A 17965-nucleotide genomic window follows, 5' to 3' on the forward strand; every position below is an offset into this window, starting at 1 on the left:
TCAAGAGTCCATTTGCAGACGAAATCTGCAACACAAACAGTACATAAACCACTGGCACCACACGCACAGCACTATACACCGTACCACGCACACGAGACTGGGCTTCAATTCAAAACAATCCACAAAATATCGAAAACTTTTGCATTTTTACCTTATGAACAGTTCTGGACGTATATAATATGTTTGCTACCTACCTGCCATATTTTCTGGGCAATCGAGACAAGAATTGACACCACAAACTTGCAGAATCACAAGAGAACGGGTATCCACAGTACAATCAAACTCAACTCCGAATAGGAAATGTGTGAGCAGACAACATGCCCTATGGTCCAAGCCGTACTTACACAGCGCAGTACACTATAAAATATCGTTTGGTAATCTATCAGGTATAAAATGACACAGTTTCATTATTTTGTGGGTCAAATTGTGTAATAATACGTATTTAGTAATTCTATTTCTAAATTATTGTGTTACAAAGATATCAGAGTCGACGAAATATAAAAAGAGATATTGTTTACAAAACGTACATATAGTTATAAAATTTACGTGTGTAACAGTGCAGACGGATGCTGGGAGAAGAAAAATGGCGGAAGTTGTTGACAAGTTTGAAATCGGCGATTCTCTCGGAAATACTGCCTAATGTTCATTATGTGATGTTAGGATCATGCGAAACAAGTCGGTTTGAATGAAGACGCATCTCTTTGTCCTCTAATAGGTAAGTTTAGCCTCTGAAAAGCAAAATCTTCACTGTCAGTGACGTGTTTTGATTTCCGACGCGAGTGTCGCCCTTCTTCAGTGACAGATCAGCTGCTGATGGTGACCAGTGGATGTGTCTCTGAATGATCAAACGATGCCCGGAAAGACGCAGTGTTTTACTATTAAACGTGTTCGTTGAAATAGCAGTCTACTGCCATGTATGTTTTAAGTCGCTCGTGAGAAAGCCATCGCTTTTGAAACGATGTCTTACTTGCTGAATAAACTGTCAACATGTTGATCAATGATATGGCCCCGGCCCGGTACGATGAAAAGTTTGTTCCACAGCTTCCTGTGAAACGTCCCGGCGATTAAACTGACGAACTTAGCGCGCAAAGTGTGATTTCAATCAGCCACTATGAAAAAAGTAGGACGATTGGTTTTGAAATGTCTTTCTACCTTGGAGGGTATAGATCGACGAGGAATAGCCATTTGTTTTTAAAAGTGTACCATTATTTACGTGGCTCAAGGGCCTTTGACAATGAAAATGATATGACATGCGCATGAGAAACACCGCTTCCGCTTTCGTCAAAGTTGTTCGGGTGTCGAGGTCACGGAGAAAACAACACGACGTTGACTGAAAGGGGTGCTCAGATGTATACAGAATATCAGAATTTTCCCAACCACACTCATTTCAGCCGTACACTGTCTGACCCTAGCAGAATCTACCTACCGAAATCTCTGTCATGTGTTGTTGTTGTTTTTGTTGACCACGGCACAAGCAACCTAGCAAGTCAAGAAACCGGACTTAACTGGCAGATGAGTTTGTCATCACTAACACTACAGACATGCACCGTGTTTGCCCATGTTGGTAAGTTAGGTGTACTTGCTTACATAATTACTGTGAAGTGTATGTGTTGCCATTAGCTAGTCCTTCAGACGACTTTGATGGGATTTATTACACCTACAGCTAGGAAGTGTAGTAAACAAACCGAATTTCCCAAGGACTGAGCCAAGTCAGGTAAATATTAATTTGCTACCAGCTGCACGCTCTGGCTCTCTTGTTTTTGTACAGAATCGTGAAGACAGATCTGTAATGTGATACTGACACTCAAAAAAGCAGGTCATCCAGGCAGTATTCAGGCAATATGTGGCAGGAGTTTGGCAGACTTTTATTTCAAAAATGTCCACTTCAACAGTGGCAAACCATTTCTAGAATCCTGCTCCCCAACACCCAATCATAATTTCACTTTAAACTTCTCATTCCAATTTACCGGTATAGAGCTCTGTTTGATGACAAATTTCCACATTCTCTCTCTCCATGTGTACCCAGTGTACCATGGACTGATTTAATCAAACCATTCCAAATGTACAAAAATGCATTACAATTGAAGAGGAACTGTATTTCCATAAGTGGAAGTGATCCAGGATGTGAAAAACCAGGAAAGGCGATGAAAAATTTCAAGTTTCACTTCAATTTTACTCTCAAGTCTGTTAAAAAGTTATGGATATATATTTACATTGAATTTTCTTCAAATACAAAAGTTTTGTTAGAACTAAAAAAATGTATGCAAACTATAAACAAACAAATCAACAAACTTGTATTAAATAGTATTTAATTGAATATTAAATAATATCAAATAAGATGGTATACAGGCAGTTTAGAGAAAGAAATGTTGGATTCAGAGGTAAACTTTTAGTGAACTGATTCTAATAATAATTAAAGAAGTGATATTTATGTTGTGAGACCCATACAATAAAAGTGGTTCTATTCCTTCTTGCTATAATATGCTGATCATTTAGTACCTTCCGTAATCAACACCTCAGAGAATTAAACTATCGTTTGGGTCCGGTATTGTACAGTTATCCATCACGTTTCTCTTTGAAGGTAATGGAAAACAACTGCTGTATAACATTATGTATGCCCCATGGTGTGAAAAGTATACTTCCTTCCTCAAGTTTTCCCAGACAGTTAGAAAGGTCAAAGTTCATATTTCAAGGAGGTTGTATGGGCAATCTACATAAACTGTAATGGTTACAGATGTTTTACTCATGTCAATGTTGCCTGGTAGGTGTAAAGCCACAGTTCTTCAGAGACCATTTCCAGAATAGTAGCACACAGTAGATCTAAATTGTTTGTCACCTATTTCCCTTTTTGTTAAATTGAAAAATTGTTGAAAAATGTGTAGACTTTTGCATGTACAGTGTATGGATCTCTTTGCTTTCACAAAGCACAAGATCTATACAACATGAACTCATCAAGCCAAGCAAAATCTTATCTAACCATGCCATTGTCATTTACAATTTTAAAATTACTGAATTATGTTTAGTAATTCCATTTTTAGTATTAAATTGAGTTATTTAGAGTTTTTAAAGGAGATACTGATATTTAGAAAACCAGTGACCATTGTCTAGAGAATGCATGAGAAGACCATTTATTTCAAATTGAAATGCCTTAGATTTGACAAAATTTCATGATATCTTTAAGTTTTAGAATAGTTTCACTCAACCTACAGTGTTACTGATTATTTTTGATAATGTGCAGAGCCATATGTAAATTGCAAATCCCTTAACACTGATTGTGCAATTTTTGTGTGTATACATACAAACATAGATACATACATCACAAACCTTGAAAAACGTCTCACATTCAGGTACACAATAGAGTTAGCAAGGTGACTTGACGTCATGGAAGGACTACAGTCACGTTAAACTGTTATGTAGAAACTTACGGAATACGGAGTACCACATATACCTTGTGTGTGCTGTACCAGAGAATATCATCACCATGGTTAGTAATGTAATTTGAAATAGCAAAGGAAACCCTAGAAACAAAGTATAGTCATGTCTAGAGCCTACACAAATAACATCACATGTGACTTTTATTCAATATGACAATCCTCCCTTACTCTATAGGGCAAGCCTCAACCCTTATTCTGCCAAGTTCATACGTCACTCACTGTCAGGTCACCTTGGTTAAAACAAATGATGCATAACATGTCCCATGTGTTGCATTTTAACAAAGACTTGAACTTGAAAGCAAAGATACTGAGATACTGTAAACATGATTTTACTGACTTAATCTTTGACTGCTGTAATTTTTCCCACCAACATTTTAATGCAAAGTTTTACCAATTTTTGTGAACTTTTCTGTAAGTTTTTTCATAATTTTTGACCAAACGGCTATCACATTTCATCAGCTATAGTTTTTTTATCAAACTTTGGCAAAAATTGGAAAAAAAATGACTGTGGTATATTTTATAAAGGTGACAAAAATAGACTTTGGCACTCAAAGGGTTAACCTGCCATAACATACCATGGTGCAAATAGGAAAGGTTTTGGCATTTACTGACCATGAAGACAGGGAAGTGACAGGTCTGCCAAGGGTTAATGAACCAAGCTTGAACTTACAAGGAAAAGAATCCTTTTGGCTGAAAAGTTTTACTCACAATGTCATATAGCAACACATGTATACCATACCATAGTCTTCCACGTTTGGTAATACAACAGAAATATTATCTTCACTCTCTGCATTAGTACATGAACATCATTAATTCAAAGATACTTGTTGAAGGATGTGTCACTGTTGGTGAAAATACTATGAAAACACTGATTTAGTAGCTCTCCTTGTGTTCCATGAAGGCAACCGCATTGGCTGCTTTGTTGTAAAAATATCAGTCGTAATTTTAACATGATTAAGGTACCATACATTTAATTCTGAAAAAAAATTCCAAAAGATAACTGAGAAAAGAAAACACATTATCCCAGAAAGAAGATATCAAGTATTATGATTGTTGATCAACATTCCTGACAGATATCTGATCATCTTTATTAATCCGTAGCAATCTTGAAGTTGAGTAACTCTGCTAATCAAATAACTCTTCACTTGCCTACTAGGTCAAGCAGATATCATGTACTTGTTTGAAAGCTGATATGGTTTCTTATCATTGTTGATAGCAGGTGATCCTCTAAGTCAAGTTTGTTAAATAGATACCAGATTTATCCTACTATCTCTCCTATCACACAAATGATTATTGTTCAAATTGATTATTTTTTGTTTTCTTCTTAGGAGTTTTATTCTGTCTGTGAAATGGTTTATTTTGTTCTACTCCCAAAACCATGTCAATATTCCTTGTGTAGATGTTATCAGCACAGCCAGTACGTATGTAATAACATCAGTATGTGTTGAGGAACTTATTTTTCCCTCCACTCAAAATAGATTAGGGAAGACCCAGAACAGTCCCTCCAGTGGAGTGACTGTTACCACAGGTGTCCATGGCAACTAGGTTGACCCATGACCTACTCTGTTCAGTCAACACCTCCCTCCTCTTTGCCATTCTTGTTGAGAGGCAAATACAGTCAGAGATATCACAGCCAGCCATTCATTAAGTAAACGTTCATCAGAGTCCAATTCCACTGAATTATGCCACTTTTCTCTATAATTATGGACCCTGGAGAAAAATGGTCTATGTTATAACATATGCACAGATACATACAGTACCCATATGCATTTTTGCTCTGTAGACGCACACACAGTGACATCACAAAGTCTTGTTTACTTATCAATCAACTGTCACTCAGCATGACTGTGTGTGTTTAGTCATATCTGCTGTCAGACTGTTGACTTACGGTTTTACTGACAGCTACATAAAATGTGCAAGTCACATACCATACTGCCATTAGCAGTGACCAATGTCCCGTCCAAGCTAGAACGGTGCACCGCTGACTCAACACAGTTGTCTCTGATGCCAGAAAATTTCACAGATTAAATGTGCTCTTCTTGGGGCTGACACAAAGAAAAATCTAAAATGTCAAACATGAAGAATTTGTGAGTTACAAGGCAGACTGGTGTTTATGTAGCACTGTACTCTGTAATGCCAACTGCAGTTTCTTGTTCTACTCCCCAAAGCATGTTGATATACACAGTATTCAGCTTGTCAACTCAGCCTGTTCATGTGTAGACTGCATTGTTATTGTTGACAAGTGAATTCTGAATGGTAGTAAGGATAAATCTGGTATCTATTGACAAGCTGAGTAGTAGGTGATTCAATATGCTATGGCAAATTTGACAAGAAAGTTGCAAATTAACATACAAATGAAAAAGAGAAAAGAATCATCAGAAGTCACAACTTCTTGTTCTTAATATGTATAACTTAAATTAAAGTTCCTAGGATTTCTGTTTTATGAAAGTTTGACTTCAATAATATAAGGAATAGACTGGCTTGTGAACTTATCAAGTCCATGCTAAAGATATGGCTTCATCAAGTGTTGTGACATCTCAGATTATAAAACACATTTCATTACCATAAGATAGTAACACACCTGGGTGTTATGGATATGTCAGTTCATTGCACCAATGTTGAATAATACATGATAATAATGTGATTTGTCTTGTCAGCTTTCATCGTGTAGTTTCCCTACTTTATGTTATGTATCATATCAGAGCTTGTTGTAATCTAGTGCCTACACTTCAAAATTATTTCAAAATAGTTTAGTAATTTATTTTATTGAATCATTGGTGAATTTCGTCCACTGAATTCTTGCCGTTGGTGCCGCACACCAATAGCATTTCACAATCTTAGCTTTAACCATACTCACAAACTGAAGGAGTAGATTTATTACAAATATCTCTGGTATGCCGGTACCCTCTTCCCCCCATGGAGTTGCTTATACCATGGCATGTATATATCATGGTAATGCTGTCATGTTTTCATTTGTCTTGAATTCTTTCACAAATAAGATAATCATTAGCCCTACATTTGGATTGATTAACTGTTATGAATGCAGAAGTTCATCAGATGCTGTTGTTTGTCAGCCATCTGTGTATTGACACTGCATTGGATCAGAGCTGCTCAGCTGACACTAGACCAAGCAGTATAGGGCAACACTTCACTGTTGTCTGCATTCAAAGACAGCTGTGCCAAGTTGAAAACAAAGTGTGACGTAATTCATAGTCTGTCTGTTTCACTTGTAATGCTGTCTTCTTTGAACAAACAGCACCGGTATGTCGGTCCACCACTTCACAGATACAAACCTGCACTGGATCATCTTCAAGCTACTTGTTAGTTTACTTTACTTCAATTCAGCTGTACTTCATTCTCAGTGTCTGTTATCTCTGCAGTGCATTGCCCTTGTCAAGGTAGGCATCTACTGTTTAACCTAATCTTTTGAAACAGATGAAGCAAATGTCCAGTGTTAGACTAGAGTGTTCTGTTAAATAGCTGTCACTGCAGTGTTTTCACAAACGTCTAATCCTATTTGTGACTGGTGTCTGTCATCGCCATGTACATGTGCTTGGCTGTGCTTGGTTGGCGGGCAAGTGCCATGACAAGACTAATTGATTGCTATCTGTACAGTTAGGATTTATATCTTGAAGATTAATCTTGAAAATGCATCTTTGCACCTTGTAAGACGGTACACTGATGAAATTCAATACAGATACTCAATCTTTCCATGTCTATAGAAACCAGGATCATTCATTATTGTCTAAAATACTCAGCTTTCAGTTACCGTCCATGGATTTGCCTGTTTGATTTAACTCCTTTATGCTCTGGTACTTGACGATGAACACTCAACATCGGCGAAAACACGTCTTCTCACTTAACCAATTGTCAGTGTTCAGCCATCACAGTGGATGTCAGTGTTCAGCCAGCACAGTGGGATTGTCAGAGAGGCCAGGGTAACCCTTGCAACCAATTACAATTTACTTGAGGCCATTAGTTGTGCTGTGATTTCCTAAACAGCAGTTTTGCTTTGTAATTATTTGTTCTTGTTCAACCATAAACTCATACAAAACCCGTAGACAGTAGAAGTGAGAACATGAAATAATGAATCAACCTAGTACAGGCTTAAAAAAAAGATGTTTCTAAGTTCTTGTCTTGTTCCACCTCATCCCCCTACATTTGATTACAACCAAAAAGGATACAAAGTTTGAACACTTCACATAAAATAATCACTGCAAACTGTCCAATGTGAATTTGTAAAAGATTATACATCTTTTTATAACTGACCAAAGTGTGACAAAAAAGTGAAATATGGAAATCATAGTTCAATCCAACAACAACTGATCTTGTATGAAAGTATCAACCAGGATCAGTGCAGACCCAAACATATCCATAGACACATCTCCAGGCCTTGCCTCTTCCTTCCCTCGTATCTAGGACTTCCAACTGATACCTGACACAATGTGTTAACACTGATTATTTTCAGCGTGTCAAGGACCTAGTCTTGAATCTAGCTGAACATTTGACACTCTGCAACTCCTGGTTTGCAAAAAAAAGGCACACATATTTGTATACTACACATACAGTATTTAGGGCAATTGTTAACTTGGAAAGTGTGTGGCAAATCCATCCCTTGAGTGTCTTCTGCAAATGATAGTGTCAGGGATATTCCCAGGTCCTGTATATTGTTCAGTTGTCATGTCAATCCATCAGTGTTGTATTGGTATGGTAGACCAGTGAAATATCAAATTTGCAAAGGAAATAAGTGATCTTGAATCTTGTACTATTTAATTTACATGCCATCTTTGCCTTGTACAAATTAAAATTGAAAGGGTGTTTATGGAAGGCCTGCTTGTAACCACTGCACCCTTCCAGAGTTAAATTGAGAACAAAGACTAGTTACCTCCTAAGAACAATGTTGTCAGAAATGTTTGTGTTTGACTTTGACTGAACAACACAACGTTTGCATGGTGTGTTTGTCTGTGTGGTATGTGAGTTGACAGTTTCAGGCATTCTCTCCATTCCGTGTTGATATCAAGGCCGGCTGTGAATGTACCATTAGATATCTGTAGCTATTGATCTTTTTGCAGACATTTATTTTGGTATAACTTATTTATTGCAGTTTACATGCTATTGTTTTTGTTCATTTGATGGAACTGTTTATTATTTTAACCTGGTTGTTTATAATTTATTCAGGGTCATGTTTACTATCACTGTTGATAGTTTAAACTTTGTAAGACAATAAAACTGAGGACACATACACATGTAGAAACCAGTGATATAGTCTTCATGTACGAATAGCTGTTTTAAGATGACTACTCCAAAAACAGTGGCCACACCTGAAGGTTGTAACTTTTACATTAGTTGGTTCATTACACATGCAATAGTGCATGATAATGGTGTGAATTGTAAAGACTTGTTACGTGATTTGCTGTGAACTGTCTTCAAGTATAATTAGTGTGGGTAGCCAAGACTGTCTGGTAGTAGCTCATTAATTCTCTTAATCTTTACAACTTTGTACTGTAATGTGTGTGATATCACATGCTGTTTCTATTGGGTATGGCCACAGTCCCTCCACACACGGACTGTGGTATGGTGTATGATGTTTGAGGGACTGCAGTGTTTTGCAGCATTTGGAAATGGCATGCTTTGTTTTCTCCATTGTCTTCATCCATAGTCCATTGTACAACATGAGTTGTAAGAAGTACACATACATGGATAGATCACCTACATAGCAAAAAATCAATGCATTGAGCACATTACATGTCAGCTTATACAATGCAGATGATGTAAATTTCTATCACCATGACATTGATACTACACTCCAGCCAGTGCCTGTCAGAATGATTGCAGTGAGCAATCATGATATGCAAATGTGGAACAAAGGTAATTACCAAGTTATCTGTCTCTTGTCCCGGTCCACAAATAATCCTCAGGCTAAATGTGAAGCATTGATGGTTTGGCAATCCCTATTGATAACAGCATCAAGTCCTTGAAGACAACACTCTATTGATAAGCGTATTGTTATTGTCAGTACATGTTACACGTGCTATTTAACAAAACACATCAACTCTTTGAAATCACATCTTTATATGTGGCTATTTTCGTAGAGGAGGAAAAGTTGACTGTCTATGAAATTCCAATTTTAACTTCTACACATTTGTTTTTGAAAAAATGTTCGATAAATGAGAGAATGGTTAATATATTGTCTTGTTTTTGTGTTGAGATATAAAACCTTAGAACCATCTGAATGAAAAAAAAATTGATAGCGTGTAATTTTTTTTCATATTAAATCAACCTTGGTTCCTCTATTAAATCTACATGTACTGGCATATATCTCTCATCTGTTTCAAAAATGCAAAAAAAAAAATAAATTATTTTGCCATGCACTACATTATGATTGAAATAATTTACAGTTTCCATAGTATATTGTTATTTTCCCCATTTTAGTACACTGTCTCAGTTTCATCGACTTGTTCATTATGGTAGTATCTAATAGCGTTGTTCACGGTTACAGGTTTGTTACTAAATATAGCTGTACGCGCGCGACATCGGACACGCAGCTTGAAATGCGGACAAATTTTATCACTGTTGCATACATGGCCGTTTTTGCAGCTTGTACTCTGAGTCGCGAATATGCTTTTTAGTATTCATTGTTACACTAGCAGTCGTCTACTAAGATTTGTTTTCGTCGATTTTGCATGCGCAATTTTCAAAAGCGTAATCTAAAAATGCGGACAAACATTTATTTTTGCATATTAATGAGAGAACAGTGACGTAAACTGTGAACAGCCCTATTGCAGAAGTTTCTGCAACAGATCATTTACATCAAGTCCATAAATATTGATGCATTCCTCGCCCACAAGTTCTAAATATAAAGATGACAACCATTCATCATAATATTACATAATTTATATGTTCTATTGCTGTATAAATCAAGTGTTAGGTTACAGACATATGACAAGAGACACAAAGAGACGAGGGTTCCGCCAAGATTCCAAATGCTCTCATGAAGTGGTCGGAGGAAGTATTAAGCTCTGCTTTGGGATTATGCAAAGTTTGAATTTCATGTCAGGGAATACTTTTAGATGTGTGGTAGTGTGGACAAAAACAGATCAAATGAAACATTAACCCCTTTTATCCTGTTATCCCTGGTATTAACCCCATTCTTTTCATTAGTTGGGTTAAACTATTTTGAGGAAAATAGGGTAGATCAGTCTTGTATGTCAAAAAAATATCTGGTATGAGAACAGTGGTTCTTTTTACATGTACAGTTGTTTTTCAGAGAGACATGTAAATGTGCTTATGGAATGTCTCCATGTGTAATAAAAAGTGTGTGTTTACAACTTTCTCTGAGTAGAATACAAGTCAACAAATGTGGTATTTGCCAAAATGTTCTCCATCAGAACAATTAAATCTGCCCTTCAGGCTATCTGTACCTTTCACTTTTCTTTCAAACAACACTCCCTCGCCCACTCACATGAAACATTTGCCATTCATAGACCGATGTAGTCTAGTCTTCAAATTGTCCAGCCTGAACATCATAACACGTTTTTAGTTGGAATCAGAGGAAGCAGTCAGCAGGTTTTGTAGCAGAGTGCTGAATTTTCAGTTACATCCGTTTTCTGTTCAACTTCTCTTATCTCAAGCATTGAACAGTTCATGTGGACCAACACACGGGACCACTAACAGTCCTCATTGAATAGTTCCTGTTATTGCCCCAAGGCAGTTGCACCACCACTTCAAGTATGAGTACCGGTAAGTCCATATTCACATAAATAGGCAAAGGCTGTACTACTAGGTAGGTGTCTGCAACTTTAGATCAGATCTGTTGTCTATACAACATCTATGAAGATCAAAATTTTGATCAGTTTCTCTATTTTTGCATCATACTTTCCATGAACTCAAATGAATGTTATCTATAAACAAACGTTAGCAACTATTTGCCTATTCCTTTGTAGCATAAAATGGAAGTAACCTTCAACAAAATCTGGTGCAGTTTTCGATTTCCTTACCAAAAATCTATTGTATTTTCATTTGCTGAACTCGTGAAAGTGAAACCTTCATGATACATGAGTTCCTTAACTTTGATAATATGACAGGCTACAGTGTGTGCAACATTTGCTGCAAGTTGTTAGCAAATATCCTGACTGTGGGTTGAGACCAATCACTAATATCATCAAAATAAACAAGCCAATCGCACCTGTGAATTACTTTTGATATTTGTTAAGAAGGGCATAGCCATAAGCCACCATAAAGTTTATTAAAACTGGTGATCAAAATATGACATTTAAATGTTAGGGAATTTCCTCATAAATAATTTTTTATGTGTGTAAATAAACTATAAGGTGCATTGAAGATAGATATATTCTCTGTCAGAATCGGCAATTTTTATGGGTATTTAACCTTTTAAGTTCTTATATTCCATCAGTCATGCAGTTTTGATGAAGCAGTAACATTTGCATAAAGACCGGGAATTATAAAAAAAATTAGTGGAGAGATAGAAAAATGGTATAGCTTTTGTGAAACAAGCTGTATGAGTGAAGAGATAGATTATGGTTATATAGCAATGTTTATATACTTGACGGTTGAATATCGCAGTTTTCTAAATGGAAGAGGCATGACTGTATAAATATTACGGGGGGAAGTCCGCGGTACACAGTCAGGTCAAACATTACCATAACAAAGAAAGTTGGAGGTGGACCCAGTTTGCCCTCCCCTTTAAATTATAATGGTGTAGCCCTGTTGTTTTTGTAGTAAGGTTGGCGTCAGCCACAGTCAGTTGATTGTTAGACACCAGACTGAACTCAACATGATGCTGAGAGCTGTAAACACATGTAGGCAAGTAGGTTTCAATTCTCTTGTTGGAACTCTAGCTGGCATAGTAATGTTGAAGTTTCATCTGCCCTTTTCCTGGATAATTTTCAGTCGGAATATAGTGTGTGGTTTTGTTTAAGGATAGTATATGTCAAACTCATCCACTACTTGTTCAAAAGCAGTCTGCGTCAAATAGCTCTGACAGAATCGAATAGTATTTATATTGTTTGGAATTTTTTAACTGAAAATTAATAACAACATTGTTCCGGATTCTTTGGTATTATGGTTTATGGTTCAGGGATTAGGTACATCTGTGAACACAACTACATTAGACATACCAACTTCATGAACATTGACTGTCACTTTGAAATGAATAGGATTTGTACCGGTATGTGACATGACCATCAAATTGACACCACATTTGACAAGTTACAAGGTCAAATTGTGAGATAATATCCCTCACAACTAATCCGTAGATACTTGGCAATTAAGGCTGGCAAATAGAGAAATGTTTACACAGCCATGTTGACCTTTTGCCACTAGCATTTTCCCGCCATAATAACTGCAAAAAAAATTTGCATCTTTTTTTGTCAAACAAAACAACAAATTTTTCATTAATAAGGAGCAATAGTGACTTTTTTTCATAGGAAATCATAGGAGAGATAAATTTCATAACATATTTTGATGAGAATTATCAAGATCAGTGTCTGTGGTGCTCTAGAATTCAGAGTCACTACATGGCAGTAAACAAGTTATAAATACCAGATTCAATGATTTAACTCAATTAATAAACTCCAAGCATGCAGAAAGGTACCCTTGTTTTTGTAGCACTGTGCAGTTTTAAACCATCTACTGCATATACAACACTGTTTTGTGATTCCGTACTTGTGTATTGTTCGTGTTGGGTAAGCTGGCTTGTTTGTGAAATGAGTTTGCTGTACATTCCATTACCTTTAAGTAATGTGCCATTGTAACTACCATACATTTAAGTAAAAAAACACACAAGACATGACAGACAGAAGTCTATAAAAAACATCAAATGACATCAAAATGAATATTTCTATAATATTCCAAGAGCCGTTGACATTAGAAACGGAATATGTTCTGAACCCTTGATTAAGCATTTCTCTCACTACTGGGTTCAAAGTTGTCGGTGTTTGTAGCTAAGAATAGTAATGCCTTCAGGTTCCACATGATTGGATGCATTGTTGCGTGTTAATGCTAGATAAACTGTCAAGTGGTCCTTCATCAAACCTACTATGTCTGCCTGCAATGTTTACAACTTTGATCTGTTTTTGTCATTGACATTGCACACTCTGATACATGCCGTGTCGGTATGGCCACATGATACTGATCAAGTTCATCCAAGGTCACCACTCTGATCAGTGTACCAGTTGTTCGGGGTATCATAGACATTGAATGAATATTGATATTGTAAAATATTAATGACTTGGTCTGATTACTTTCAGTGATATCGATAAAGAAATTGCTGGGTCAAGAATTCTTGATACATGCTCATTATCAGCTAAAATGCAAGGAAAAATCCATAAATTTGAATGTTTTAGATCCTTCAGTTATTATATTTACATATTCATACATTGACATTTACGTACTGTATCAGTTGTACCATTTCAAATATGAAAGATACATAACAATGTGAAATGAGGGTATCATACCAGCACACTTGTCAAATTAATAGATGTACGTCAATGGCTGCTGTACATAACACTAATTTCATTCTTTCCAATTCCTGGAAAAGCATGATGTAAAGAAATAACCAATAACAACAAATTGCATTGTCTTTGCAATGAGCAAAGTATCAGGCCTTTCTCACTTTTCGTTCATGAATATATTCATTCTGTATTAACCTTTTCAAGTTCATCTGTCTCTCATCAAGAGTTACCTGTGTTTTGAATGAGTGTACCCAGTTCCTATCCCGTTTGGAAAAGTTGTATTGAGGAGAAAAATACCGGTAAATAGAATCAAACTTTGTGAAGATGGTAAAGTTTGAATTTAAAGAAAAAGTAAAAGTTACATTAGGTGCAATCATGCTTGTATCTGTTTACTGTTATTGACTATTGTGCATGTCTACATACAATGGTACACTGTACCAGGTATGTGTGTTTGTACACTTGTATGCCTCTATGTAAAGAGCTTGTTACAGTAAATTTACTCTTTTTGCCTTAAAGCTTCTCACACAAGTCTATCAAGGGTGATAAATCTTTGTATGTGATGGATAGAGCAATTCATTGAGTTGGCCTCCAGGCAGTATACTCTGTTTTAAGAGACGGCTCCTGAGCAACGGTTGCCGTGCTCTAGGATATTAAAGTGTGAGAAATACAGCAACGTTCATGACACCATAAAGGTTAAACAAGGGATGCGTTACCTTGTGGACTTGTTAGCATCAAACTGAAGACTGTGATTGTCTTCAGACTAATTACAGAGCAAAAATTGCATTCTACATATTGACACTGTGTACATGAAGGTTTCTGACAACCCTAGTGAGAGGAGATGAGGGGACACTGACTATGCATCATTATTACATGTAAGTCTGACTCTGTAGGACGAATAGATGAAACAAACATGCCAAAATACTTTGATTGCGTCTCCTTTTAAAGCTAGAAAATGTCATACAAGTCTTCCCTGTAACCTTTTATGTGTTTTCCAACATTTTCATTGTGCTGTAAAACACAGTCTTGTTCTGTTTTCAAAATCACATTGAGATGCATTGTGTTTAACTTTTCAACATGGTTGATATGTATGCAATGTGTGATGTCATTATTGACAACTGAATTTCAATCCTCACTTGACAATAATAACATTGCTGGTTATCCACAGTATGTTTTGTATGCAGGGGAAGTGTACTTATATTCTAAATCCAAAATAATTAAAAATATTTAAAAAGTTACAAATGTTGTATTTCACGGGTCAGATTGGGATCATCAGTCTGGTCAACATATAGATGAGACAGTTCCTCTTCTTTATTAACATTTTTCACAAATATCCATCGCTTTGCAGGAGCTCAGATTGCTTTGAAAAAATTTTCAGAACATTGATCAGTTTTTGTGCGCCTTGTACTTGATGTAGAACAAACAAACATGCATGTAGCTCTACTCTTAAACACAATGTAATCAAATTATTATATTTTAAACCAAACAGTGATGTTGTATCAGGATGAGATATGCTGGTAATCATCAATTCTATAACAGGTTACGTGTACATGCTAAATAAAAATAGAGTATGTTACACAAACTATGACATATAATGGCATATCATACTTCATAGTGCACATTATTTTTACTGTACCTGTACATAAACAAGTATTGCCTCATAATTCACAATATGGTGAAATTAAAATAATACTGGGTATTCCACTCTTACATGCAATGTCTTCTGAAAACTCAGTGTGTGTGAGTTTCACCATATTTTAAAAGTAGTTGATCTCATTTTAAAATCACCAAAAACACTGAAAACTTTCCAATCATTACAATTACCTTCAGCTCTTGATTACTATCTAGTTACTGTCTTATAACTGCATGCAACCATAGAAATAATAGCTACCTGTTTTTCCTGTTAAATTGTTAAGACCTTTTCTTATTTACACCTTATTTTTTTATTTATTTATTTATTTATTCAGATAACCAACAGGAATAACTTCCCAATTACAGGCTCTGCAAAACATAAAAATACATAAAAATACCGACAAACATAAAATTGAAGTAAAGGACAACTACAAAGAACATGAAATCATGAATAAAAATAATTCATTACACTTGTTTTAAAAAGACTAAATCTGTTAAAAATGTCAATACTCGAGTGGAATTTTGAAATATCGTTATAAGTTCTTAAAGTATGTTGCAATATTTTTCATGATAGTTTTTGGAAGAACATGTAGTAATATAAGATACTTTTGGAAACTGTCAGACATACAGGATTTTAATACTGTACTTCAGGATGTAACAGCATGTGCATGTATGGCCTCTATTTGTACAATTTTATGTATACACTTGCATTTTCCCATAGACAGTAGAGAAATCTTTACTGTCTATGATTTTCCTCAGCACATGTACCGGTTTCTGTGGATATACTTACATGTACATATACATGAACTTCAAAAAACTTTTATGGGATGTTTGTCTGATACTTAAATGATAAACATAGCAAAGCTGATCCACACTTGAACATTTCATGCTTCCGTCCATATTTCCATGTACACCGGTTTAACCTTGCTGCTGTTTGCACAAGTGGGTTAAAAGTCAAAAACTCTACAGTGTGCAGACAATCAAACCTTTATCTCACAGAATGTGCTGTCAATATCACCCCATAGACTGTTTATTCATTGTCTGTGCAGGCTGTACCAAAGTACAAATTCTCAGAGGTATATTTGTGGACTTTTTAGAGATCATTATTGCTTAGACAACATTGTGAAATGGACACAGGACAGAGTTTGGTACCTGTTGTAAATTTCAAGTCATAATTTGTAAGAATTCATAGGTGGAGGTAGTCCTATTTATATCGACAGGCCATCTTACAAAGTACATCTGCATTTGTGTGCGTTAGGTTCAGTTATACAGTGAAATCTCTTAAGACTTATACTTGTCATACTTGTTTCTGTAAGCAGTCAACATGATTTGTCTTACATTCCATTCTGCAACTTGCTAAACATCAGATATTGTATTGACATTGCAACACCTTTTTCCACTATGTCAAGGACGTCTCATCAACTCTGATATGATGGTACAAAAGATCAACTGTGTTGCATGTCTGGTGTAAGAAGATGAAATCTGTATGTTGTAGTAGCTATTGCACATCAAAGGGTAATTTTATCGATGAACATGTTTGATTTCAAATTAATCTGTTGTCAGACATTGGCCGTCAGCATTTCAATGTTACTCTACCAACGTGTGAGTGAATTACAGCACATATACAGTACAGAGATGTGAATGGAAAATGTACCTTTAGGGTCTTGGGAGAGGGTGGTTAGGAAACTGGATGTGTAATACTTATAGGAATGAACCATTAGATCTTGTAAGGGGTGTTCGGAATGACGACATGCAAATATTTGACTTTTTAAATGTTGATAATTTTTCCAGGTGGGTGAATGGGCCAGTGATCCCACAATGCTATAATTTCTTTTTCAGACTTCATTTATGTAAATGATTAGCTAGCTGTGAAAAACCTCTGTCAATAATAATTTTGACTCTCAGGAGTTTTCCATCATCAATCATCCCCAAAATATAATGGTCCATCCCTAAATTCTAGATTATTTTCACGTGAACTGTTGCTCTCTTCCAAGTATCAATGTGCTGCTGCTAAAACTGGGTCCTTCCCTGTCACATTGCGTGTTTGTTTCTTTGTTTCTACTGTCAACATTATCTAGACATGCAAGTATGTCTAAAATCTTATGTGCAGAAAAATATGTCAGAGTACACAAATACGGGTACAAATAGCAAACCCTTGATTGACTGAGGTCTGCCCTCAGACAACCAGTTAAAAACCCCAGACTTGTTTATGGTGCCTTGTTCTCTTGTTTCTGCCCATGTCTGGTTAAAAATTACTTTATACTGTGCTTGCATTGAGTGTGCTTAAATTGTTTTGGAATAGGGATGTATGTATAAGAACAAGGAAGAAATATACAAAGTTGCAAATCAAAATGTAAAGATAAACGGTAGATTTCTCAGTTACCTGGTAGACTTGGACTCTTTAGAAATATTCCAATTGTCACTCTTTTA

At 36.0% G+C, this 17965-nt stretch overlaps 2 protein-coding genes across 6 annotated transcripts in view; one reads left to right on the plus strand and one right to left on the minus strand.

Annotated features, from left to right (window-relative positions):
- LOC139136616 (zinc finger matrin-type protein 3-like) overlaps positions 1-321 on the minus strand; it is a 99417-nt gene extending 99096 nt beyond the window's left edge. The window contains exon 1 of the mRNA XM_070704388.1: positions 195-321. Coding sequence (XP_070560489.1) covers positions 195-201 — 7 coding nt within the window. The 5' untranslated portion in view covers positions 202-321. The remainder of the gene's footprint in view (positions 1-194) is intronic.
- Positions 322-552: 231 nt separating this feature from the next.
- LOC139136614 (phosphatidylinositol 4,5-bisphosphate 3-kinase catalytic subunit alpha isoform-like) overlaps positions 553-17965 on the plus strand; it is a 58929-nt gene continuing 41516 nt past the window's right edge. Inside the window, exon 1 of one of the 5 annotated variants that reach the window (XM_070704380.1) lies at positions 553-715. The gene's annotated coding sequence lies outside the window, so the exon portion shown is untranslated. Of the gene's footprint in view, positions 716-1071; positions 1565-6694; positions 6833-10919; positions 11175-12196; positions 12262-17965 lie in introns of those variants that run through there. The other 4 variants (XM_070704381.1, XM_070704386.1, XM_070704385.1 and 1 more) reach the window with 4 other exon arrangements.

This window comes from Ptychodera flava, chromosome 7 (genome assembly GCF_041260155.1).
Source record: "Ptychodera flava strain L36383 chromosome 7, AS_Pfla_20210202, whole genome shotgun sequence".
NCBI lineage: Eukaryota > Metazoa > Hemichordata > Enteropneusta > Ptychoderidae > Ptychodera > Ptychodera flava.